General features: G+C 40.8%; 1 protein-coding gene across 2 annotated transcripts; it reads right to left on the bottom strand.

The window, feature by feature from the left end:
* Window positions 1-824: 824 nt before the first annotated feature.
* Window positions 825-24,916, bottom strand: CEP57L1 (centrosomal protein 57 like 1). 2 transcript variants are annotated; one of them, XM_038133243.1, is made up of 12 exons: window positions 24,786-24,916; window positions 11,757-11,901; window positions 9,763-9,942; window positions 9,066-9,175; window positions 8,529-8,645; window positions 8,179-8,256; window positions 7,205-7,264; window positions 6,344-6,442; window positions 5,539-5,616; window positions 5,207-5,436; window positions 3,487-3,631; window positions 825-1,331 (listed from the first exon to the last, which is right to left on the bottom strand). In XM_038133243.1, exons 2-12 carry the CDS (start codon window positions 11,896-11,898, stop codon window positions 1,116-1,118), a joined length of 1,455 nt encoding a protein of 484 aa, XP_037989171.1. In that variant the 5' UTR covers window positions 11,899-11,901; window positions 24,786-24,916; the 3' UTR covers window positions 825-1,115. The 2 variants fall into 2 exon arrangements, with proteins under 2 accessions (XP_037989171.1, XP_037989172.1); XM_038133244.1 differs by lacking the exon at window positions 7,205-7,264.
* Between the last annotated feature and the right edge of the window lie 28 nt (window positions 24,917-24,944).

The following is a 24,944-nucleotide window of genomic DNA, read 5'->3' as shown; positions in this document are numbered from 1 at the left end:
ATCTCTCAGCTGATGCTGAAATGCACCTACTTTGCTTTGGTGTGTGAAAACATACACATTACAGAAATAAAAGCCTCAGAAAGAAAAAGCAGAAAAGAATTATTAAAATATATTTAAATCTTTTGAGTTGAAACACAAGTGATGTAACCAGTCAGCCAATGTAAGCTCACATATTATCCACTTCTTTTTTTCCCCTCTCAAATCCCAGCTCCTGGGTCTGAGCAAGAGAGCTTTTTCAGCTCCTGGTCCCTCTCTGAAGCAGGCAGAGATGAGAAACACCCAGTTGCCAGCAGGACCAGGTTCAACTGTTTGCCTTTGCCTCCAGCCACTCACCTCACAGAAGGGCAAACACAAATTTTTTTCTGGGACTGGACAGCCCCTGTCAGCATACTCATTTTGAAGACTGACTATTCAATGCTGCCATCATTTAAAGACTGTCCCATCCAGTTCTTGGTTGACAGACCCAAAGTTGCAGCCCTCCACCACAGCTTCTGCCCAAGAGGGGAACCAGAGCCCTGCTTCTCCAGCTCCAAAATAACACCTTCTCCCCAGGATTCTGTGTCAACAAAAGTACCAGGTCAAGGTACAGAGAGAGCCAGAGAGATTTATGTACCCTATCCCTACAAGTATCAGTGATTCCAATAACCAGAAATGCATGAAACTATCTCAGAAAATCTATCTGCACCATGAAAAAATACCATGCATTGAATTTTGTCTAAGCAGCTTTAAGCACACAGAAGCACTAGCACAAGCCATTCTGGAAAAGCAAGCTCTAAATATCTCCTTGGCAGCCGAGGAAATAGGACACCAAAGATCACATACTATTTTAAGTGTAAAAAAAGTATAAAATTTTATTTGACAAGTTAACAAATAATAACATTTCATTAGCCCATTCAAACACTTTATTACAAGGAAGTGTAGTTGAGTTACAGCTACACTACGTGAAAGTTAATTCTAAGGTGAACAAACCGACCTACTGGAAAGCAGGCAGTTTAGAATGTACATGTCTACTGTATCCAGTTTATTTTTAAGAGGTATTTTGTACAACTAAAAATTTACTAGATGTCAAACAACTTCAAAAGCTTATAACATAACAAACTTCAGAACTATTCTTCTCAGATGACATCATCTTTTTTCAGAGATAGCTGAAGTTTCCTCACAGCTTTTAGCAGCTGAAGAGAACTTCTGCTCTTCTGCCCAGGACAAGGCTTAGACAGACTTTCCTTTACAGTGACTGCAATCTCCTCTGCTTTCTTTTGTTCACCACACTTTAGTTTGACATGAGTTGCCCCTTGCTTCAATTTCTGAGTTCTTCTCTTTAATTTCTGCACCTAGGGGAAAAAAAACAACAACTAATTAGCATGTTACATACTCCAAAGACCCACAGCTGTAGAGGTGACTGGACTTCTACTGAACTCCAAACTACAGATGACTAAGAGACATGAGAAAAAAAAAACCAACTTAGTAACCCTGCACAGTTTTCTCACTGTAACAGAAAGCTGACCTTGCCCATAAAGAAACCCCAACAGAAAACTGACCTCATCCACACCCAATTGGTTGTTGAATCCCATCGCTCCCTAACATAAAAATGCTTGCTTGAGACCGCTGGAATATCATCTCTTAATAACCTATCTTTACAACAGTTTCTTTTAGTTTCAGATTGTACTACCCTAATTTAAAAAAACCAAACAACCAATAAACCTCTAAAATATATACTGTTAATTATCAGTTACTGGATCTAAGCAGCATGTTTTGAAGCCTCCTTAACAAAAGTGGAAAACAGAACAAATAGGGTTAATTGCTAAAGAATGTTTTTTAAAATGTCAAATAATGAGTCTTGACTTGCACTTGGCATGAAAAGGTCACTTCCCAAAGATAAAATTAGGCTGGAAGCATTCCAAATGCCAATTTAGGCTTTAAGTCCATTTCTAAAAATAATTAACTTTAATTGCATTCTAGAACATATTAACTGTGAAAGTCAGAGATTAGCATGCCACTTTTAGTATGGCAGGTTCTAGAAAATGAAATATGCATTAGAAATATTAAGATTGGTCTGTACAAATTACAAATGGAAATGTCTCTGTGCAAAAGCACTAGGAAAAAAAAATACAGGCCAAGGAATTAGAGGAATGGTCTGTATTTATAACCAGGGCATGATGGACAGTAATCATACAGACACTATTATTTACATAGTAGTGTCCTAAGGGGATCCTAAGGGGTGTGCCCTGACCAGGCTCTAGCAGAGCACAGAGGACTTGCCAGAAGATCTGCACACCGGTGGTAAGAGGCAAAGATGACAACAAGGCTGCACTGCATTGTATGTGCTACTCTTCACCATCCCAGAAGAAAGGCAAACTGTGGCTATAAAGATATGGAAAACAAAGAAACCAAGGTGCAGTTGTTGCCCAGTGCCTTAGGTTCCTGAGGACGAAGACAGCAAGATTTTGAGGCAAGGCGTAACACCATAATTGCTTGGATCTTCAAGAATATAAGAGTTTTATCAAAAAAACCAGCTGATATTGCCAATAGAGGCAGTGAGGACTCAGCAGTCAATTCCCATTTTCCATTCTGCTAACATGCAAGTCTGACACATCTGCTATGACATAAAGCACCTCTATGCTTGCAATTACATGGACAGTAAAAAGTTTAAGTGAGTAAAATCCATCAAAAATGAATATGAATAAAACTGGTCAGATTTAAATTAACTATATCCTCCTCTTTTCATAAGGTCTCATGCTGAGTTTTGTTTTGTTCCTGTATAAGCCAAGTTCTCAGGCGAGTATTTATCTTGAAACATAAGATGAAAAAACCACAAACAATCAAATCAGACAGAACTATAGACTTGATGTTTAATCATTTGCTCAAACCAAACTGCTACAAAAGAGTTAGGCTGTTCAGCTACAGAAGAGGGATTTTATATGGGCATGTATGAAAAGTTGCTATCTATGGCTCTAAACTAAATACTGATAGAATGAGGGCAGTTTAAAGGTTAAACAAAACTGAAAGGCTTGCCCAGGTATGATTTTGGAGAAGCTCTGGTCAACAGACTAGTTAACAAAAAAGCTCTGATGTTTCAGTAATATAGAAGACATTTAATCCAGTCTGTACAGGAATTACAGCTTCTATTTTCTCATTCCCCTGAGGGGCAGGATATAAAGAAATGAAATTTCAACAGTTTGTCTCAACACAGTGAGCAGAAGTGACAGACAGTGCAACCCAGCTCTGTACTGAAGAACTGCCACAGGGCAGGAAGCTTTCCCACCAGCATACATTCCTAACTGCCAGTTGTAAGCACTTTTTCTTGATCCAATGAAGAAATTGGAGGTATAAAAACATGAGCCAGCAGCCTAATTATAATCACCCATACTGGAACATCTTGGCTTAAAACATTCCAGAGACATTCTAGCTGATGACAACAGGAGGCAGAGTTGTGGCAGCCTTTCAACAAAAATGTTAGTAGCTGGAGAGTTTACATTTCATTCTTACAGTAGCCTGATGCTTTTTCAGCTTGGATATTTGTTTTCCTTTCATCTCCATTTGTTTTACAAGGCAATCCAGCTCCTGTTCCAGGTCTTCCTGAGCTTGGGAGTCTTGAGTCTCCTGTATCTGCTTCAGAAGTTCTTGATGCTCACTATGAAAGACAAGAATGGCAATCTAATGATACAGTCTCTAGGATTTCTTCCTGCAGGAGTTCCTAGCCATTTTGTACAGAGTATAGAACTTTAGCATTATTTCCACTCTCACACAATACACCTTAATCTGGAATATATTAACATGAGAAAGGGAAAAGGTTTCCCGTGAGTCTGATTTTCTCATTCTAAATTTTTAGCTGATGTCCATCTTACTTCTTCTTCTTCCCACAGGCATAACAACTACATGTGTAATAGTGTGCAAAATGAGATTTTTGAAAGTGAACAGTAGCTATGCAGTACAACATTTTCACTTCCTGCCAATTCAGCACAGACTTTGAAGGCTTAGTGTAATACACAAAAGTATTTTTTAAACTAGTGCATTCAAGTCAATTTTTCTGACAAATTATTCAAATTAAAATATTATACTCAGAAAGATTTACAGCAAAGTGGGCTGCTTAATTAAAATAACCAGATTAGGTAAAAGAAATTGTGTAGATCTTGATACCCAGATACCTGAACAGGTTGAAGCCAGAGACTCCCTCTTAGATAAACAATCCCTTTATAAAGGTCAGAGCTTCTTTTCTGACTTTTGAGTAACTGCTTCTCCTTGACAGTTTAATTGAAGCAACTGGCTACTGCTATTAAAAAAAAAAGCTTGTCCTTGAACTGCCATGAGTAAGCTAGACATTGCTTTTTGAACATTAGCTTGCTTGCCAGTTTAAATTTTACCACATCAAGGATTTCAAATCAGCGTCAACATCCTAACTGGTTTAATCAGCACATCCTCCTTTGTTCAAACCACAGCTCATCGTGTTGACATGTCTGCTACGACCAGCTACAGAGCTTTGGCCCACAGTCCCACAAGTCTGCATTAATGGGAAGATGCCTAAGAACACACCACGTTGTAATCCACATTTACTTGCATGGCTAGAAAGATACATCGACTCCCATCTGAAGTGTTAGCTTCTTCCACACCCTGCCCATTTTCTGGCAGGAGACTGTCCCTCTTTCACAACCCCCTTACAGGACCAGCAAGTTCTCCTGCTATTAACAAGCAAAGGGTACGAGCACCAGACTGACTCAGCACAAGGACCCGGCAGGTACACGGGTAAGGAAGGAACACGGAGTGAGTACAAAGGAACAGGAGAGATGTTGTGACAGGACTGTTCATGCCAGAGCTGTACTAACCCATTCCATCACCCAGACTGACTGCATCCTGCAGGCCTACTTGGCATCAGCTCCACCTTTGCAGCCTTGTCCAGGAGAAAAATTTGCTTTACTCTGAATATCTCAGAACATGTTTAAAATGTCTAAAAAGTATAGGTCTGAAAGGCTTTTCATTTGCTGCTTTTTTAAATACAGGATGTGGAAGCAGAAAAACAAGATCAGTGAAAGACCGGGACAGAAAGAATTTTTTGAATGAGAAAAATCCTACCAGTCAAGCCTGCTCAGGTCATTCTGTCAACAAGCAGCCCTATAGCTAAAACAGTCTAGGCTCGACTACAGCACGCCATCGCTTCTCAGGGCTACCGCTGAAGTTACGATTACTCACAACACCAGCAATGGGTACTCACAAGCTCATTTGGCCCAGCTCGTCCTGAAAGGCCAACAGAAGGTCTGAAAAGCTCCTGGTGGCAGTGGGTGATGTGGAACAAGAGGATGCAGACTTTGAAAGTGCACTCTGCCCTGAAACCCCAGCTGTGGCTCCTCCTTGTCCTCGCGATGAGATACACGGATTGCGATGCTTCATAATGTGCAACACGCTTTGTACGTTCGCGCTGACAGAATGGCTGGAGCTGACAGACTTAAAGAAGAAATATCAGTAGCTTACAGAAGTAATTAACAGCTACACAGCCTTAATCAAACTGTAGATGTCACTTCAGTGACAACAGTAGTTTTCACCTACCTTCCCAGCCACAAAAGGTAGTTCACCAGCCTTTACATGTAATTGTGAAAGCTGCATTTTCTTCATTGTAGGATTTCTCTGCCATAAGAAAATACAAGACAAAAAATTCTAATCTGCTGACTCAAGAGTACAATCTGAAACATTTTTTTCGTAAGTAAAATTCAAGTAAATACACAGTGAAATGCATCACTTCAGTTTTCTCCTGGTTAAAAAAATATATCAATTTCCCTCCTGTATGTGTAACAAATAAGACTTTCCAATAGCTGACACAAGTAAACTTTATTCCATATGCATGTAGGAGATTGTTTAACAATTAGGCTAACATTAAAGTAATTGAACCTTGTTTACTTATGTTTTCAAAACCACAGTTGCAACATTTTGACTGATCTGTAACATGTGTTGCAAAAGAAATTCTCTTGATTTCAGTAATCCTCCAAAACACACCGCCTTAAGATGCTGAGCTAAAACTCCTTTGGAAACTAATTTTGCCAGATAAACTGAAAGGAAGCTAAGACAGGACATGGGGGCTGGCAGCAAGACTTTAACAGAGGTAATTGTCAAGCTGATAAGGGAAGGTTTTCCAGTGATGTCCTACCGTCCTACCATACCATTTTAACTAACAAAGGAAAGAAAAAAAAGAGGGAAAAAAAAAAAGAGTTATTTAGCACTGTTTGTCACTTTGGAAGTGAAGTAAAGTGCAGCAGATGAATCAAGTGCCTCTTACATAACCATTTTCACAAATTCCAGTCTCTGTGCAAATCAGATGCAAGCAGCAACAGATTGCAAATAAAAATTTCCAAGTTACCTTCCTAGGTTTTTTGTTCTTCCCATTTTCCTTTTCAGGTTCATATTGAGATGTTAATGAAGACACCAAAATTCTGTTTATATCAAATCCTGTTTGAAGCTGTGGCAATAAACAAAAAAGAAAGCAGCCATTTAATGTAGTTTTAGAAGTATGAAATAGCAAGGTTTAATTAATTCTCTCGTTCACGCATGGATAAGAACCAATTAAGGGCACTATTAACTGTCCTGCTTGGAAGGCATAAGCTACACTTAAAACCTGAACAGATTACTAGGAAGGCAGGGTATCAGGCAGATCTTGCAGCTCTGTCTTAGTATTCCTCATTTTCATATTCAGCTGCAGCAGCAGCTGTATTTTTCCACTGTGACAACCAGCAACTGACATAAGCCAATCCTGCCACATGCTGAGGATGTGATCATAAAATCCAAATTATATGAACATTTGGCTCCCACAATCTGGGGACAGAGAGAACTAAGCCTGTCTTGTGTTACATTGAGGTCAAACCTGCTGGACAATCCTCATATTGCTCGGTGGTCCAAAGTTGCTATCAAGGCCCATGATAAACAGGATGATAATCATCCCCGATTAAACACAGGACAAGGACTTTGTTTTGGCATGTGTTACAGCTCCAGCTAAACAATGCTGGAGGTCCACCACTAAAGTGAGAATATTCTGGCTTTTCTGTCATCAAGAGGAAGTGAACCACACTGCACCCTGCACCTCCCAGCCCGGATCCAACAGACCTAAATCCATCCTGCAGTGTATTAAGATAGTACTAACATTACTTTAGGACTCAGTTTACTGCATCTAAGTAGTTTCTTGACCAAATGTTTAGACTATCTGCTCTGGGAGAGTCATTCTTACCATGTTTCTCAGAAGATAAAATCTCTGTACTAGGCCTTTCGCTCTGCAGCAGCATGCAGTCTAAGCAAGAAACCAAAAAACCTACAAGTTTTCAACTGTGTCATTCTGCTGGATTCTGGAGGTGGTCAGACATCTGGGCTACAAATTTGCATGTTATTTAAAGCTTCCTGGGTTGATGAAAACCCATCATCCTTGGATGAGGTATAAGAGCTGACAGCAGTAATGAATTAAATTAAGGCATCAGCTCTGCTTACATTATTCCAATATTACTCTTCAGCACTGCAGCCCCCACCTCACCCCAAGGGAATTCCCCCCCAGTTGGTCTCTCTTTCAAGCTGGCTGCTACTTATGCACAAAGTGAGGTTTGGAATATGACTACCTTGCCCCTTTAACAAAAGGCTTCATCATTTGCTCTCTTTGGCAAATACTCCTCTCTCAGATGGATGCTGGCCCAATAAACTGATTATGGCTTCACAGAATAATGAATTATACAAGATCTCATTTGATGAACAACATATCTCTGATTAAGGTTTTTCCAAGTACAGCTCTACGTATTAGATTTCTACAGATCTTAACAAAGGGGAGAAAACAAACATAATAACCAAGCTCACTTGGTATATATGGTTTCATATATGATCACTTTCAAGTTACTGAAAATTAAGTTAACCTGATTCAGTTACAGATTTTCCAGAAATTAATTTTCTACCTGGGTCACTCAGAGCAATGTTGAGGCTGATGAACTGTATCACTAATAACATGCCCAAGTAGAATCTTTCCTCATTGAGATATACAGCACACCAGGCAAGCTTTCTGATATGTAGCTTATAACTGATCTAGGTAGTATTTCAGGAGTTCTGCCTGGGTAATAAACACAAGGAGTTAAAATGTAATAAAACAAGAAGGGCATTTTGAACAGAGGGAACAGCTTTCTTCAGTACTAAAAAAGAAGATAAAAAAAAATCTTTTCAGTCTACCTGAGCAGTTTTATCTTGTATTAGCTTATGCTGATGCTCTTCTTTACACAGCTTTTCTTCTAAATGTTTGATCTTGTCCTGAATTTGAAGGCAAGAATGATTAGTCCCACTTCAATTTGTCATGATGAATCAGAGGTCTGGAGGAGCTCACAACTGTAATGTGGGAATAAAACTGGACTGTAGGAATTTTTAAAGCCCAGACTGAAAAAAGACTTCTGCACACGAAGCCGAGGTGGCATTCAGTCAGGTATGCTTTAACAGAGGTAACTTTTGCAAAACTTAGTACTATTAAGAGTATGCCATAAAATGATACCAAATAACTTTCAGACTGTCAATCCATGCATGCTTACTTCAACAATTCTCTGAGTAGCAGTAAGTTTAAGACACTCTTTTTCTAGCATTTCAAGCTTTTCAAGTTTTGCATGCAGTCCCAACCGGTTCTGATCTTCCTCTTTCTGAAGCTGAGCCTGGAAAAAATAAGCAAGAATGGAGTTGGCAACTGACTGAAATTGTTTCAGACAGCAAAAAACTCACCAAACCACCCCACATGAAAATAGAGGTGTTTAATTAGTTTAAATTCCATATTTTTTAAATTGCAAAGTGATGAAAAATACCAGGCAGACAAAGACGACTTAAGCTTCCAGCAGCTTTTTTGTCTACCAAGTGTGCAAGTATTAGCATGGCTTTGCTCATTAGGAGTTCCACCCAGGGAGCTTTTCATACACTTCATTGAGTGGTTGTCATCAGCCATACACTAAATTGCTTCTGTTTGCTAGCAGCCTGAGCAGAGCTGAGGAAAAACAATGACCACAAAAAACTCCAGGTCCTGCACATTTCTATATTTTTGAACTATGTCACTACTTTGTTATTATGCTAAAGGGCTTCACCTGTTGTTCTAAAATCATTTTCTTTTCCAGTTCTGCACTGGAAACCATCTTTCTCATGTAATCCAGCTGTTTCTCCAGCAGGGAGCAGCGGGATTGTATTGCATTTGAATCTACAGAGAGAAACAAGACATTCAGTACAGCAAAGGGAGCTACACATTTAGCCAGACTGTCATATCATTGAGGAATTCTCTGTCTTCAAAACAGGCAAGAACAGTTTTGTTAGTCTGAACAAGTAATGAGGTTAAAATGTATTTTATATAGGAGACATGAGAATGAAAACGTGTTTTCAAAGCTAGTCTCTAATTTGAATTCCAAAGGCATGAGCACTGCAGTTACTTTTGATTTGTATCAGCAGATACCTAACCACAATCTGAGAGAGAAGAATCTTCTCTTCTCCTATCTTTTCTCAAGTTAGCAGTGTTATGTAAGCAGCTGCTTGCTTATTATAGGAGTTAAACATACCACCTGAAACAGGCTTAGCCTTAAAAATTGCTTTATGGCTTATGCAATACTTGGTTGATACATGTAAAAAATATCTCAACTTTATCCACAATTATCAAGCTCCTGTCCCCCCTCAGTTCTGAAGCAAAAAATAAAAGGGGGCTGCGCTAATTAGCAGTTTTTCAAAACAAAACACTCCCTGGATTATACAGTCTTAGTGTTGCTGTGGCTACACCTTATCACTCCAAAGAAATACCTTTCCTCTGTTGCATCAGCTCTCGATGTGCTGCATCCTTCTCGTAGGATTTGTGCTCTAAGACCATCTTGTATTGAGCAGCTGCTCTAGAGAGGCTGCACAGTTTATCTTCAGCCTGGGACTTCTCCAGCTCTAGGCGGCATATCTTTTCTTGCAGAGCTTTCAGGGCTGCCACTACAGCTAGCAAACAACACAACAGCTACACATTAAGTAACAGTTCCTATTTTGATGATGATTATCATTATTAGAAAACACTTCACATTACAATATACTACCTAAATTTTCTTCCTAGTATCACTCCCAAAATTAATTATATTCCCCAGCTGTACACTAACATATGCAGAACATATATGGGAGAAAATGGATGTCTTTCTTGCATAACTGAAGTATGAAGCTCTGGCCCTATAAGCAAAACCGTTTTCCCTCCAAATGGCAGCAAGCACAAAGAAATAATGGCAAATATCATATAATAAACCCTGGGTCTTCTCTTTAGATAGAAGCAGAGAACACAAGTATCCAAGTGAAGTTGTAAGTTTTGGTGTAAGACAACTGGTCTGGACAGATTAAAAAGAGAAAACATGCTCAAAACAGGGGGAGAGATTAGATACAAAGGACAATTTAGCAAAGGATACATTGTTAAATACTTTAGAGTTTCAAAAGGTAATGTTTCAACAACATCCAGTATCTTGCATTTGATTGTTTAAACCATGGAAACAAGTCTGGAAGATTTTGCTTTCAGCCTCAAATCAGTAAGTGTCAAATTATACCAAAAATAAAAGCTGCAATTTCAGCTACAAGAAAAAGTCTGCTAACTCTCCATAAAGCATACACACCTGTGGAAGCTTAAGACATGTCTTGCAACAAGTCAAGCTTATTCCCTGACATTTTATAATTGACAGTTTCTCTATTCCAAACTCTCTCATCAAAAGAATGTTATCAAATATTGCTACCTCCATAACAACTTTCACCATATTATCACAGATCCATTGAAAAACAAACAAACAAACAAATAAAACACGAAGCAAACAAAAACTCAAAACAAACCAAAAAGCAAATACCAGAAAGCAGAAGGATGAAGTGGGACCACCTTTTCCATCTTTCTATTGGTATGCCAAACATTTTCTTAGCCACTTAGCAACAGAGCACTAAACTGATCACTGCAATCCAAAAAAGCCCAAATTCTCTATGAAATTAGATTACTACAGAAATCACAGATTTTTCAGGTGAAGAACAATGATCACATGCACACTCATATGTTATGTCAGTGTGCAAGGTAGCAAAGTTGTCCATGATAGTAAGTCCAAGTGTGGGTATTCTTAATATTCCCCAGGCTCTCCAGATATGTTAAGCCACTGAGCATTTGCCTTGTGAACTCCAGAGAGCAGTCACCCATTAAGGCACATCATAACCATATTTCATAGGGACTAAATTTCATGCTGCTAACTTTCCTGGGAGTCTGAATCGTTCAAAAGTTCTCACAAGGAAATATACCATGCAAAAAAACCAAACCAACCAAACAAAAAAAAACCCCAAAAAACAAAACAATAAAAAAAAAAAAACCAAAAAACCCCAACCAAGAAAAAAAACCCCTTAGAAGTGATTTTAAGCTGTAAGGAGTCAAATAGCACCATGCAAAGTCAATTTCAGGTCACTGTACCATACAAATGACTTTTTTTACTGTATTTGAAGTCATGAACTACTTCTACTGAGTTTGAAGCCTTCTCCTTTGCTTTCAGAGGAAGTCTGACGATTTTAAGTTAAACAAATTTCAAAGCCAAAGTTTACAAGGATGTTAGAAGATTTGCAGAGGTTTCCACTCTAGACATATGACTTCAGGGAGACTACTCCCTCAGGACACATATACATCCTGTCTTAATGTCAGACTGATAACTGCAGCAAGTCATTGAACTCAGTCAAATAGGATGGGGAGTTTGCTCAAGAGATTTCACATGGAACAATTAAAAAGACTGTTTTAAGATATATTTTGGCTATACCTTGGTTATTTGGGAGAGAAGGCTTGTCACCAGCAGTGGCTGCCAACTTCTTTGATTCCTTATAAACAAAGGCTGCAGGAAGCTTCCAATCTGGTGGCTGAAGAAAGCTTCCTATGAAACTGTTCTTTGATTCAGAATCCATAGCCTGTAGAAAGAGAGACATTCAATGACATTATTTCTTTAAAAGACTCTTTTTCAAAAGTATGTCACAGGGCTGTTCCTGGCTCTTTTTATATCAAACCAGATCAGGTACACCAAAATAATAATAATAGTATTAATAATAACAACAACATCAACAATAATAATACCCACACCCCACCAGAAGAATCCTCTCTTTTAATGCAATTCCAAAACAATGTCTTTCATAACACTAAAAAACATAGCTTCCTTTGACCAACCAAAATTTTCTAAGATTTTTCTAGGTGCTTTCTAATAACTTATGCTGATTTTTGTCATTTAAAAACCCAAGTATCAAGAGCATTTTCTACTAACTGTTTTACAGATTTCAATGTTTTGACTCAAAGGGCTCCCTGCAGAGCAAACATTCCAGGTTTTACAGCCTATTTCCATTTGCAGCTTCCTTAGTTCTCCTCTTCCCATATTTTTGGATGTAAAATCAAATTACATATTGTAAATAATGTACCATTATTCCATAATAAAGACACAGTTCTCCATATTTAGTGTTGAGATAACAGGATTTAATATGCAATATCCCCAGTATAATCTCCATTATCAGGCGCATGTATTAAGTCCTGTTTCTTCACTCCCTTTTTGTTCCACCCTTTCACATTCTTTGTTTTATGAGAAGCACATTTGAAGACAGTTCACACCCTGTCAAATAGAAATTTTTCTTGATACTCCAGATATGGAATGTGAAATGTGCAGAAAGTGCTTTAAGCTAATACAACCTCTAGGAAGTTAAAGCAAGTTTGAAATCATCCTACAGTGACCTATCAAAGTAGTATCAAGCATTTCACTTGATACAGTGTAAGAAGAGAAGAGTCTATACAGCTTCAGCTGATAGAAAAACAGCTTATTTGAAGGTTCAGTGATATAACAATTATGACTGTTGTATCACTTGTGTTTAAAATACAAAGCATGCAACTGGAACAGTCCTCTTGCTTAGGTAAGGCTATTTACAGATGTTAGTGCCCAAGAAAATCACCCAAAGGAGGTATCTAGTAACACGAGGAAGAAAGAGACCAAGACTAGGGCCTGCTGAGGAAGCTCACCCCAGAAGCCATTCATACTGGGTGGCAAACGAGAAGATTTTTCAATTAAAAAAAAGTTTATAAGAGCACTTACAGCTCTTACAGCTAAGATTAAAAATAATCTTCCAGCCACACTGCCTCTTCAAGGTATGCACTAAACTGAAGGCAAGCAGAAATCCTTCTTTCTTCCTCCAAACTATCATTAAAGAGATGTCAACATGAGCACCTCTTCACCAGGGCTTGCTTGACTTGGGGCCTCCTAGCCATCACCACTTTTGTGTGCTGACACCCCCAAGGTCACACCATTCAGAGCAGCCACCCCGGTCCCAAAGAGGGAGTCTATCTAGGCTACCCTCGTGCCACAGGTGTTTTCCAAAGACCTCTCCATGGGGCTTTGCTGCCATCCTACTCAAGGCCAGGCCACAAGCTCTTGGAACTGGGAAGGCAGCAGCAGACAGCAAGGTACTCCACCATCACTTGGAAGAGGTTCCATCTGGTGACCTCAACACATTTATGGCCACAAAAGCTGTTTACGGACCTCCCTACCTCTGTCCTTAAGGACTGGGAAAGACCATCCAGGGATACCTGAACTCAACAGCTGGCCAGGTCTATCAACCATGTCCAACAGCACAAGGGGCAATGGCAGTGAAAGGCACAAAGCAGGGAGCAGCAGAAACCTCAAAACATGGATGAGAAAGTCCTGTGGCCACAGAGGTGGTCAGGGCCAAGACAAGAGAGGAGATAGTCCTGGCATGGCACGATGCATCAGCATGGAGTTCCAGAAAATAAGAGATCAGAAAGACTTAAAAATTTTTCTGCTGCTATTCAACCCCTTCACATTGGTGATGAAACAGACTAGCGAAAAAAAGTTCCTAAAAATGAACATATGCACAGGCAAGAAGTTTCCTACCGCTGCTGTAAATAAAAGGCAACTTTGGAAACAGCAGAGGAAGAAGGTGGTTTTTGCTCACACCATTCAACCTTCAGGCAGTCAGCTGAAGTGGAGACTCGCTTTTCCAACATCTTCCAGTGGAACATGGCTCCCCTGCATGCCTGCACAGCTACACATCAATTAATTTCCTTATTACTTTCACATAAACAAGTTCTGCTGTTTCCAAGGAGATGGGTCTGTGGACAGTTGTAAGGAGGGCAGTGATCCGAAGCAAATAGTGAAAAAGGGAGGGAATAAAGAAGCAGAATATTTGAGAGTTTGTGGACAAGCTCAGTAATACAAAGGTGAGGGGCCATGGGGGAAACCTATTTGGCAGAAGGGGAAATAAAACCCCTTTAGTTCTGCAAGTGAAACCAAAGGGAAGTGAAAGAGAAGAGGCCAGCTCACCTGCCTGGTGGTGGCGATTCAGCTAATCCGGTGTGGGCTTCAGCACAAAAACCCCACAACTTTAATGTGAAAATAAACACCCTCCAGCTGGAGGGGGGAGCTCCCCAAGCTGCTCCGAGGAGCACAGGCTCAGCAAAGGGTGTGAAAGAAAACACCACAGGACCGAGACACCTGTGTTTGCAGAAACTCTGCTGCAGACACAGTTAGGGACGCCTTGCTTTACCACAGCTTCCTCAGACACAGAGGCTGTGTGGAGCAGCTGAGGGCATGGTTGCTATAGTGCTTTGAGGCTGTGTCAGCATAATGACTCTGGTGGAGGTGCTCTGGTGTGGACAAGTCATAATATCTCAGCAGGTAAACAGAGTTTATAGCAACCAAACTGCACAGGAGGAACATCTACAACACTGCAGACCTCAGGCAAGGAGATGCATGCCAGGAAAAGGACCAGGTCACTCTACACCAGCAAGGCATCACTAAACATCCTGGCCACTTCCAGCCCTCTGCAGCAAGAAACATGTCAGGAAATAATTAAGTAGTTTGACGTATGCTTGAACGTCAACTGTCCTACCACAACTTTTTTCCCCACCAAATATTTAAGTTTCTATAAAACCATCACAACCAGGTTTGCTTTTAAAAAAGTCTTATGCAGCAAGCTTAAACCACTTTCTTATTCCATGGTGCCGCTGCCATGGACACCTGGTACACAGCCCTAGAGAAGTGCTTTAAAGCAGATATTCCTTTCCAAACAGCAATGTTTGTACTAATGTAACTCCACAAGGCTTAGGGGGATTTAGCACTTGAACAACACTCATTAAAGCAGCCAGAATATCATTGTTTAGACAAGCCCTTGGTTGAGGAAAGCAGTGCACTCCTCTGAGTTTGGGCAAGAGCCAAGAGAGAAGTATGCATCTTAAACAGAGGCTGACAAAATACCCCAGTTACATGCAGAGGGGAGGGGAAGAAGGAAGAAATGCCTCACTCCCACCTCAGCAGCCTACACTGCTGCGGTGAGCAGGGTGAAGCACTTGAGTTGTGCAGGTCTTATCTGGAGTCAACACAGGCCCTTTGGGTTTTTTAATGGGAAATGGCACAGCCTGTGTTGGTGGAGGCAGTAGTGATGCTCAGACACCCGGTGTTATTTTACCCAGAAAAAATACAAAGTAATTGGTTCCAACACTGGCTGCATCAAGCATGGGGTAACTGTGTTGTGCCCAAGGGCTTGCCACGGGTCCCTTCCAACTCTGAATATTCTGTGATTAAATATCAGCCTGGGCAAGGCAGCTATGTTTTTCTCCAGGTCCAAGCTAGGAGGCTCACAGGGCTCTGTGCCCCACAGTTGCAACCCTGTGCATGGTGCATGATGCCAGGCACAGCACATTAGCTCTGTGACAGCGCTGCATTAATGCAAATACCCTGCACACCTCTTGCCTTGCTGCAGCTGGAGTGCTCAGGTTATGAGCATGAGAAGGGGTGGTCCCTTCAGTGGGACCACTTCTGCCTCTTGGCTCAGCATCACACGCAGGCTGAGAGTGAGCTTGCACAAAGTACGCTGGGAAGCAATCCCACCATCAGGTCCATCCCTATATATGTGACATTCCTGCCTCAGAAAAGAGCAAGCAAACTGGAGTTTGGTACCTTAAGACAAACAGAGAACTTCCCATTTCACCAGAGTCATCTAAGTACTAATACCATTTACCTTTATACCATTTCTATTTACTTTTGCTGAATGTGGCCTGCAGTAAATGCCAGAGTACTGGATTGGGTTGCTGTAAAAATCAATTGACATTTTAGTTACAGCTGTCTGGCCCAAGCAAGTATACTGACAGTGGAGAATTACTGAACACAACTGAAATCCCAAGTGTTATAGAAAGACCACTTATGACTTCTTCATCATCCTCCTTCCCTCCCCTGTGTTTCTCCCCCTTCAATGCAAGCCTCTGCATTACAAAGTTTCAAAAAAAATGTCTCCTCAAGTGAAAAGTCCAGAAACATTTTGCCACATGTACAATTATGTCTCATATTGTAAAGCAGCATATGGAAAAGTTTTTTCCACATGTAAGCAACAGCAGACTCAGGGAATAATGCTGGCTTAACAGTCTCCCAAAAGACACACCAAATGAATAATGTGATAATGTAAGGGATACTTCCACTAAATTCTCTGATGTTTGCTATTTCACAGGGACACTGGTTCATCCAAATTGTTGTGAGGGCAACCTTTTAGAACCAAAGAAAGAGATGATGCCAGAACACCTTCAAAGAGGAAAAAGAAAAAGCAGATCAAAGCATTTTTCAGAAAGAAATACAAAGATATCTATCTTCTGCCCGGACCTAACAGGCATGCACAATCTATAGTGGTTTTTTTTGATAACTGAAAACAAAGTCTTAGATGAACCAAAGACTGATTCAGTGTTTATCTGACATAAGAGAAATTCTAAAGAACTGCCCCAATACAGGCAATACCAAAAAGCTCCCAAAAGTCTGGCTGCTGCCTTGTCTACTTGAGCCAAGTCTTGCTGGCTAATGGTTATGTGAGAAGGCATTTTTGTGACACAATCCAAACTGGTGTATTTTTTCCCCTTTCACTTTCCTTTGAGAACCGGGAGAAAAGCTTGGTCAGCTGTACTAGCTATGCTGCAACACTCAGCCTTATTCCCAGCAGACAAAGAACAGCCCTTCTACAGAGGAAAAAAAGAAAAAAAGAATGTTGTGGGCAAACTGCATTGTTGTTTTGGGAACACCCAGTCTCCAGTATCCTGAGACAACCACTTTAATCAGCCTGAAACACGTGGCAACGCTCAGGACATATCTAAGCAGCTGACACTCCCATGTCTCTTCTAATATAAGTGGGTTAGACACAAAATGGTGGCAGCTGCAAAACTAATAAGAAGTGAAACCTCATAAAGCATTTCAGCGTGTTTTTAAAGTTTTGTCAACTTCCTCTTTAAGTAAGTTCAGAGCAAATGGCAAAAATTTATTAGAGAAATTAAGGAACCTGGGAGTGTTTTGAAAACCTGACACAGCCAAATCCATGGGAGGCAGTTTGTTGTACAAACTGCAAGATGCACACTGGCAGTCTCAGAACTGGGTACATAAAGGTTAAATTTCCAGTCTCTTCTTTGATACTACTGTAGCAAAGTCCATCAGTTCCTGAATATCAAGTGTTATGCAGAACTTTCATACAATCATTGTTTTTCACTCTTGGAAGAAAAGGAAAAGAAATGGCATTCTCTGTTTTCTCATGACACCATATGTACTGTCAAGTAGGATAAAACCTGGAATTTTAATTAAAAAAACCCCCAAACCACAAACAACCCAACAAATGCCCAAAACTCCTAAGACTTTTCACTGAGTCAGCATTTCACTTCTAAGCATTCACACTGATATTTCTCTAGCTTCTGTTTGCTACAGAGAAAAGAGAGGACAAAAAAAAAAAAAAAAGAAAGAAAATAGGAAGAAAGAAAGTGGAATGAGTTACAGGAGAACTTTGTGAGCAAGGCAAAGAAAGAACCTAGTGGAGAAAAAAACTGTGATTTTTTTTAAACAATTTTTTGGGGAAAAGATTCTAACCTGGCAGTGTATCAAGGATGCAAACTTGGCTCAAAAATAGTATTAGAGTTTTGCTGTTTTCTTCAATGAGTACAGCAGACCAAGTTCCTCATCCAACTGGGCCTTCATCCAAAAGCACACGATACACTCACAATCAACCCTTGGTGGGGAAATCAAGTTGGTGTAAATTGCTTTAACCTCTACGTGCAGATGATAACTGAACTTTAGAGGAGCAAGATTGCAAATTCCCACCTAGAAATAATTGCTATCATAGCATGAAAACATTTAGCCTGTAATACAGTGCTATCAAAATAATTATATTTATATATCTTTAATCAGTCCAAAGTAATTAAATAATCTTTTTGTAAGCATAAAACAAAACCCAAATACTATAAATGATCACTAATACACTTCCTCACTTCACCCACAGTTATGTTCCTCTTCTTTCATTTACCTTCTGTTACATTTGGGGTTTGTCCCTCATCTCCTCTCTCTTTATTGTATTTACATGATCCTACAGCTTTCTTCCTTGCACTTTGTCACTTGGTATTCTTTTTATCCTACTCCCTCTTCTAGCACAAAAAGCTAGGATTTTTTCAAAGTAAAAATACCCACTTGACTCCCCCCCCCTTGAAGATTAACTATCAAGTTTATTCCTTTTCGACTTAAAATCCATTTCCAAGAGATGCTGCTTGCCCTTAGTATCCTGACTGATGTGGAAATTGAAGGTGTTCTCCTCAAACTCTACATGGAGAATGCAAAAGGCTATTTTTTCTGTCCTCTGTTATTTCCTGCTGATTCCATCACACAGTCTTCCATATATAGTTTCTTTAGTTTGGTGGTGTGTCCTGACAGATTGGAAGGCAGGAAGAAATTACTGGCTTTGGCTATACACCCTTGGGGAGGGAAAAAAAAAAGAAAAAAAAAAAAAAAGAAAGTTTGCTCTTGTGTAAATGGAAGGTTTTCAAGGATAACTGACTCCAGTATAAAAGACTATCTGTGCACGGGCAGAATAATTAGATATTAGAAAGGCAAATGCAAAAGGCACATTAGGGTAGGGCAGGGCAAATATAAGGGTGGGTTGAAATGACAAGCATAGTGAAGAAATGTAAGAAGGTAGGGGATGATTATTGCAGGTGTTGACTCATTCACACTAAACACTTTTACTGCATGATAATTTTCACCTTTTATGTCTCAAATATTTATGGTACCATTGAAAGATGATTTTGAACGTTGCAACTTGCCCTCTAGGCAGATGAAATACACAGACTGTGTCCCTACTGTTGCCTTGGAATTTATTTTTAAAGTAAACTTCTGTTTTTACCAATACTTTCTCAGGGAAAGTGTCAGTCTCTTCATCCACTACCCTTTAACCTAGCCTGAAGATGGAGTAGGAGGTAGATTTTAGACAGATAACCACAAAAGCTTGACATGGATGAGCAGAGAAACACAAAGAGGGTAATTATTCGTAGAATTTGTCTCTTTTTACCAACTACCACGCCTACATTTTTTTCATATATGCCTGTGCTGCCGATAGCTAGGCACCTGGCAAGGAACAAAAACTCCATTCTGCATTTGTATATCAGCCAGCCTGAGAAACAGAATGAAGGGGGAAAAAAAAGTAAGCAAGGAAAAGATAAGTTTCACTCCAGGCAAGAAATCATTCCCAAAATCATATTTTGTCTGAAATAGTTGCTTTTTAATATGCAGAAAAAAAATGAAAGTAACTCCTCAAGTAACTATTCAATCTTATTTTGGAGACCAGTTTGTTGAATAATGATTTTGAAAAATATCTCCTGTTTACATGACTCAGAATAATCATAGCAATTCTAACATTCACATTGCAGATCCTGAACGGGCACAATATTCTAGGTATTAATGCCAAATAGTTTGTATATCATATGGTATAATGAGTATTCAAAAATGTAGGAATGGTTTTATCACTACTTCTGCCCTGAGTTGCTTGGGGAAACTTAAAACTGTCAAAGACATTACTTGTTTCATATAATCTCTTTATTTAAACTTGCATGGCTTTGGAGATATATAAGAACCAAATCTGAGTAAGATGCTACAAAATCCTGCACAATGTCGCAGGCAGAAAACTAACTTCAATTGATTATAAAGTTTTTAATAGGCATTTCTTCCCTATTAACTGCAGTTTCTGAATGCAAGGAAATTCAGTAGATCTCTGGGTTCTTGACTTCAATTCTTGTCATTCTGGGTGACCTTAATAAGTCAGAGGGTTGGGACTAATAAGGGACTGATGTTTCAGGATACATGAGCCTTTTGGCCTCAGGGCTGAGTGTGGTAATGACAGGCTTACATTCCCTGCATGAAAAAGAAATGCAGGTATAGATCCAAAACAAGCAGCACGCTCACTGAGAAGCTAACAAGAGCTTTGTTTCAGGGTGAGGAAACTCTATGAACACAGACGTGGGTGAAGTCCCACCCTAGCGCTTGGCACCTTTATCTTCTTTGGACTCAGAATTTGGAGTCCTCTTCTAGCAGTGAGTGCCAAAATCTGTTCTTTAAAACAATGAATAAAGAGTCCCTGCAGCTCTTCTAGTCTGTGACTTCAGTTCATGTGGCTGCTGGTCACAGCATTTTTCTTTGTGTTATTGCTGGAAAACACCAAGGTCGGTGTTAACAGCCTGCCAAAGGCGCTTAAAGGGCCTTTTGAGCTGTCAGCAGATATAAAATTCCAAATAAGCAATGTTCCTTTTCTTTTAAAGTGCAGCTGGAGGAAACAGTGTCCACCTTCTCTGTGCTGCTACCCAGCGGTGAGAGCATTGGCCAGGAAGTGGGAGTTCCTGGGGAGCATTCATGCCTCATCCCTGACCACCATGCTAGACTGGGAGGAGGAAGAGCAGGAAGGAAACAGGGAGTCACCACCTTTTCGTTTGAAGTTATGACCCAGCTCCAAAAAGCATGTGAGGCTTGGGCAAGGACAAGGCAGCTGAGGCCAGAGAGTAAAACAAGGTGGTGTCTCTCTCATCTAGTTCATCACCAAAACAGAGTCCTGGGGTTAACATATGCATTTCTGCAGTAAATAGTTCCTGGATAAAAAAACAGCACTGGCCTGGGAAAAGTTATCAGAAACCAGGAATAAGTGCCTACAGATCCCTGTGTCTCCTTCCTTCCAGTTCACACTAGTGCCACGCATTTGCCATCCTTTCCAGTAGGGGACAAATTCACCAAGTGAGGTGATGAATGCTTCCCTTCCATTTTGCAATCCTCCTGAGCACCTGGGACACTCTCCTGATAGGAGGTGTTGATGTAAATGCCTTTGAGCTAAAAGGCAATTCTTCAATCCCTGGGTTACAGTACCGAAGGTGAGCACTCTACCAAATTTTGCCAGGCACTGAAGCCATCTGTGCCTACAACAGAAGACTTGGGCTTGGAGAAGTTCCACTCAGCAGGACCTCTTAGAGCTGCTCCACCTGCTTCCTAGACCACAAATGGGAACAAAGAGGAGACAGGTTGCAAGGTGCCCAGTTTGGGGCAATTCCAAACGCTTCTATCCAGAAACAGATTAACAAGAGTTCAGGTGGCTGCTCAGAGGAGTTTTTCATAACTGCCCTTTTAGTTTACCCATATTGTTTTCCTGGTCCTCAGTGTTTCAGGTTACATTTATACAGTTAAGTGGAGTATAGTCAGAGAGTTGGCAATGTCCAGCAGGACTTTAGGTGGCCATGGACTTTAGGTAGTTATGGCCTAGTTCTAGTTCATAGCCCAGCTCTTCTCAAAGCAACTGACTCCCCAGCACAAACTGTTCCACAGATTTTCCGCATGGAAGATTTGGTCTCCTACGAAGAAGCTGGTGTCTAATTTACCCTGCTGTAAATTAGCCTGGTGTAAATCATCCCTGCTGTATTTGTGACCTCTAAGGAGGCAGGGTGGCAGGGCTTGGTGCAAATGTACGCCTGCAACACATAAGAGGACAGAACACATTAGATGTACAAATACATGCTCAGAAGCAAAAAAAGGCCACATCTGCTCCCAAACAGAATGGTTTGGACTTGACACCAAACTTGAGCCTGGGTTCAAAGGCAGTAGAGGAGCAGCCTCTGGCTTTTTGGTGTCTCTTTGCAAAATAGGAGTCACAGAACTTTGTTTTCTCAGAGGGTGGTTGTGAAGAAAAAAAGCATTTTAATCTGGAGTGCCATTTATTGTGGCAACATGCCAAAACACAGATCTAAAAAGGGAGGGTGAACTTTTTGAAGAGTCATCCCATCCTAGGTATTTAGCAATCGGAATGAAGTAAGCCTTAAGAAAACCAGGTGCAAAGGAAAACAGTTGAAGGAATTTAATTTAAAAAGCAGTTCCTTCTAGACTGCACAAGTTTGATTGTGTTGTTGTTAGTTCTCCAGTATTTGACTAAATGAATAGTAAAACACTCTTTTCTGACATACAGAAACTGGAATGAACTTTTAAAAGTAAATACAATATATTTTAGATCTTATATCTTAGAAAGAACATGAATACAATTACTAAATATTGTATTTTCAAAAATAATTCTGCTGTTGGATGTCAACTGCATATGGCTATAAAGGTCCTTATCTAGTTAAAAAAAAAGGGAAGTTGATAAATCATGAAGGAAGGAAATACTGAGGTTTAAAACAGCCACAAATTTGTTTTTCTTCAGCTTATCATTTTGAAAACTCAACTGCTGTAATTCTGGATGAGTTGCCAGATTGTTTCCTTCATAATTCTGCCTCTCTCTTATCCATTCTTTAGGGATCAAAAACAAGCATATTAACTTCAGTCTGTGAACATGCAAATCAAACAAACACATTCCCCTAACTCTGGGCTCTGATTAATTCCACTGGTAGCCTTTGACCTTGATTTCCACAATGTCTTACAGTGCATAAAGAAGCCTGACCTGGTATCAGAAAACTGCAGAGATTTGGTTTGGAAAAAAAATAAAGCCATCCTCATCACTATTCCCTAAGTACTACATTAAAATCTATAAAACAAAGGGCTGAAATCTGAAGTTTAGGCCTTGGAGCCAGTTTCACAATCTGTTTCCTGTAGCCAGAGTTCATTTGCAGCCAGTGGAAAAAACAGCTTCTAAAAGATAAAAGGCAGTGCTGTGACTTTCAATCAATCTTGGCATTCAGTGTGTGAATATAGCTGTACCAAAGTCTAAAACACCAAAGCTCAAGCTCTGATTCTGGTTCCCTCTTCTGATCTTGGATCTATGTTGTCATTGTCAGAAACACCCAACAACTCATGTTGGGAAAAATAAGATCTAGCCAACTTCTGGAGATCAAAATCTACATAGAAATAAAGCAAACAGATGTGACATGCCCATTCACAGGAAAGTGGGAGACCAAGTGACAACAGAATGGGATGGGAAGCTGAAATGGTAGCTAATGTCAAAAACAGAAGAAAAAAACAAAAAACTCCTCCAACAACGTAAAAGGCAGAATTATTTTCTTTGAACCCATCAGTTATGGTGGGTGGAGGCCTCAAGTGCCCAGAGAAGTCAAGACTCATATTTATTACAGGTAGTGCTGATTTCAGCAGATACATTGTTCACCAGGGTGCCAAAGGCCTGGAGGAAGCAGCTGCGTGAAGCAGCCCAGGCCTGTCCACCCGACTGAACAATGGCAATGCAGGCTCCTTGCAGAAAGGATCCTATGGGAAAAAAAAAAAAAGAGACTGGTCTTCCTTCAAAGGTAGAGGTAAATCAAGTTTTAAAGAAACTGTTCCAGAAAACAAAGGGATGGCAGATGAAGAAATCAGACTCTTTACAAAGGAGAGAGCTGACAATGGAAGGTGTTGGTGAGCCAGCCTAGGCTCTGTTCCTGGACTCAGAAGTGGTTTCCATGTCTTTCTGTGGCATACGAGTAGCTCATTCTGCATTTAGCTTCAGTTTTGACATCTGAATTTTAGAGTGGGAAACGTGTATGTGAGAAGCTAAAAATAATTATGCAAGACCCTATGTAGGCCCAATGTTTTGTTTCTAATTTACTCCCAAGTATTCTTTTGCCTTTCTGTATACTCAAAATTTTAGTTTCATGATTGTTTCAATGTGACAGCTGCAAACAGTTCTGCCCTTGTTTTCTTCTCCTCTCCTCTGCCAAGAGGGAAACTGGATCAAGGAACTGACTTGGCTGAAAATATAAATTTATCATAAACAGCACCCTTTTTTTTTTTTTTCTTTTTTTTTTTTTTCCCCTGCAGGAAAAGCAAAGGAAACAGCAATACCAGCCTCTTTAGTGGCAGATTACACTTAACCACAGAACGGCTGGGCTTGGCAGGGACCTTTGAAGACCATCAGGTCCAACCCCCCGGCTCAAGCAGGACCACCCAGAGACAGCTCCCCACGCTGCCCCGTGTCCGGGCTGCGTTTGAATATCCCCAAGGAGAGCAAGTCCACAACCTCCCTGGGCAACCTGTGCCCTCGCTTGGTCACCCCCACAGTACAAAATGTGCTTCCTGGTGCTCAGAGGGAAGCTCCTGCGCTTCAGTTTGAGTCCCTCGCCTCTGACACTGTCACTGGGCACCATCGAGACCCCCCTGGCTCCGTCCTCTCCGCACCTTCCCTCTAGGCGCATATAGATGTCCGGATATACGCGCGAGATTCCCCCCGAGCCTTCTCTTCTCCAGGCTCATCAGCCCCTGCACAAGTGGGATTTTTAAAAAATCCCGTGGGATGAATTTGGATAAAAACACCGCTGTACTGTTGCTCAATGTGAATATTTCGGGGATTTCCCCGCCCCCCCAATCCCTCCTTTATCCCAAGTGATGACGGGACTGCGTTTCCTTAGCACCAACAGATCTTCCGTTCCCACAGACGCGCTTACTTAGGATACATCCCAGGACTGCTTCACCCCTGGGTGCCGCCAGCCATCGGCGCTTCATAGCCCACTGCGAGAGATCGGAAAATCCCCCCCAGACCCCTATCAAACAGGATAAGGGGAATACCGTGCGCGCATCCCTGCGAGCGCTCCCCTTTCCCTGGCAGGATCCCGGCCGCGCGCCGCGCTGCCTGCCGGGACACGTAGTCTTCCCGCGCGAGGGCCTGCGGACCTCCCTTTGCCCGGACTACATATCCCAGCAGCCCCTCCCGGAACCGCCGCTCCC

This window comes from Motacilla alba, chromosome 3 (genome assembly GCF_015832195.1).
Source record: "Motacilla alba alba isolate MOTALB_02 chromosome 3, Motacilla_alba_V1.0_pri, whole genome shotgun sequence".
Taxonomy (NCBI): Eukaryota; Metazoa; Chordata; class Aves; order Passeriformes; family Motacillidae; genus Motacilla; species Motacilla alba.
The sequence above is the reverse complement of the archived record's forward strand: the minus strand, read 5'-3'. Positions and strand labels throughout refer to the sequence as shown.

Bases quoted from the DNA above. Each gene is read 5' to 3' on its own strand.
- CEP57L1 (XM_038133243.1), bottom strand. From the start codon at position 11,898: ATGGATTCTGAATCAAAGAACAGTTTCATAGGAAGCTTTCTTCAGCCA. The intron at 8,646-9,065 runs GTGAAGCCCTTT...TATTTTTTCCAG, and splicing joins AAATGATTTTAGAACAACAG to GCTCAGCTTCAGAAAGAGGA. The intron at 5,437-5,538 runs GTAGGTGAAAAC...TTCTTCTTTAAG, and splicing joins TACCTTTTGTGGCTGGGAAG to TCTGTCAGCTCCAGCCATTC.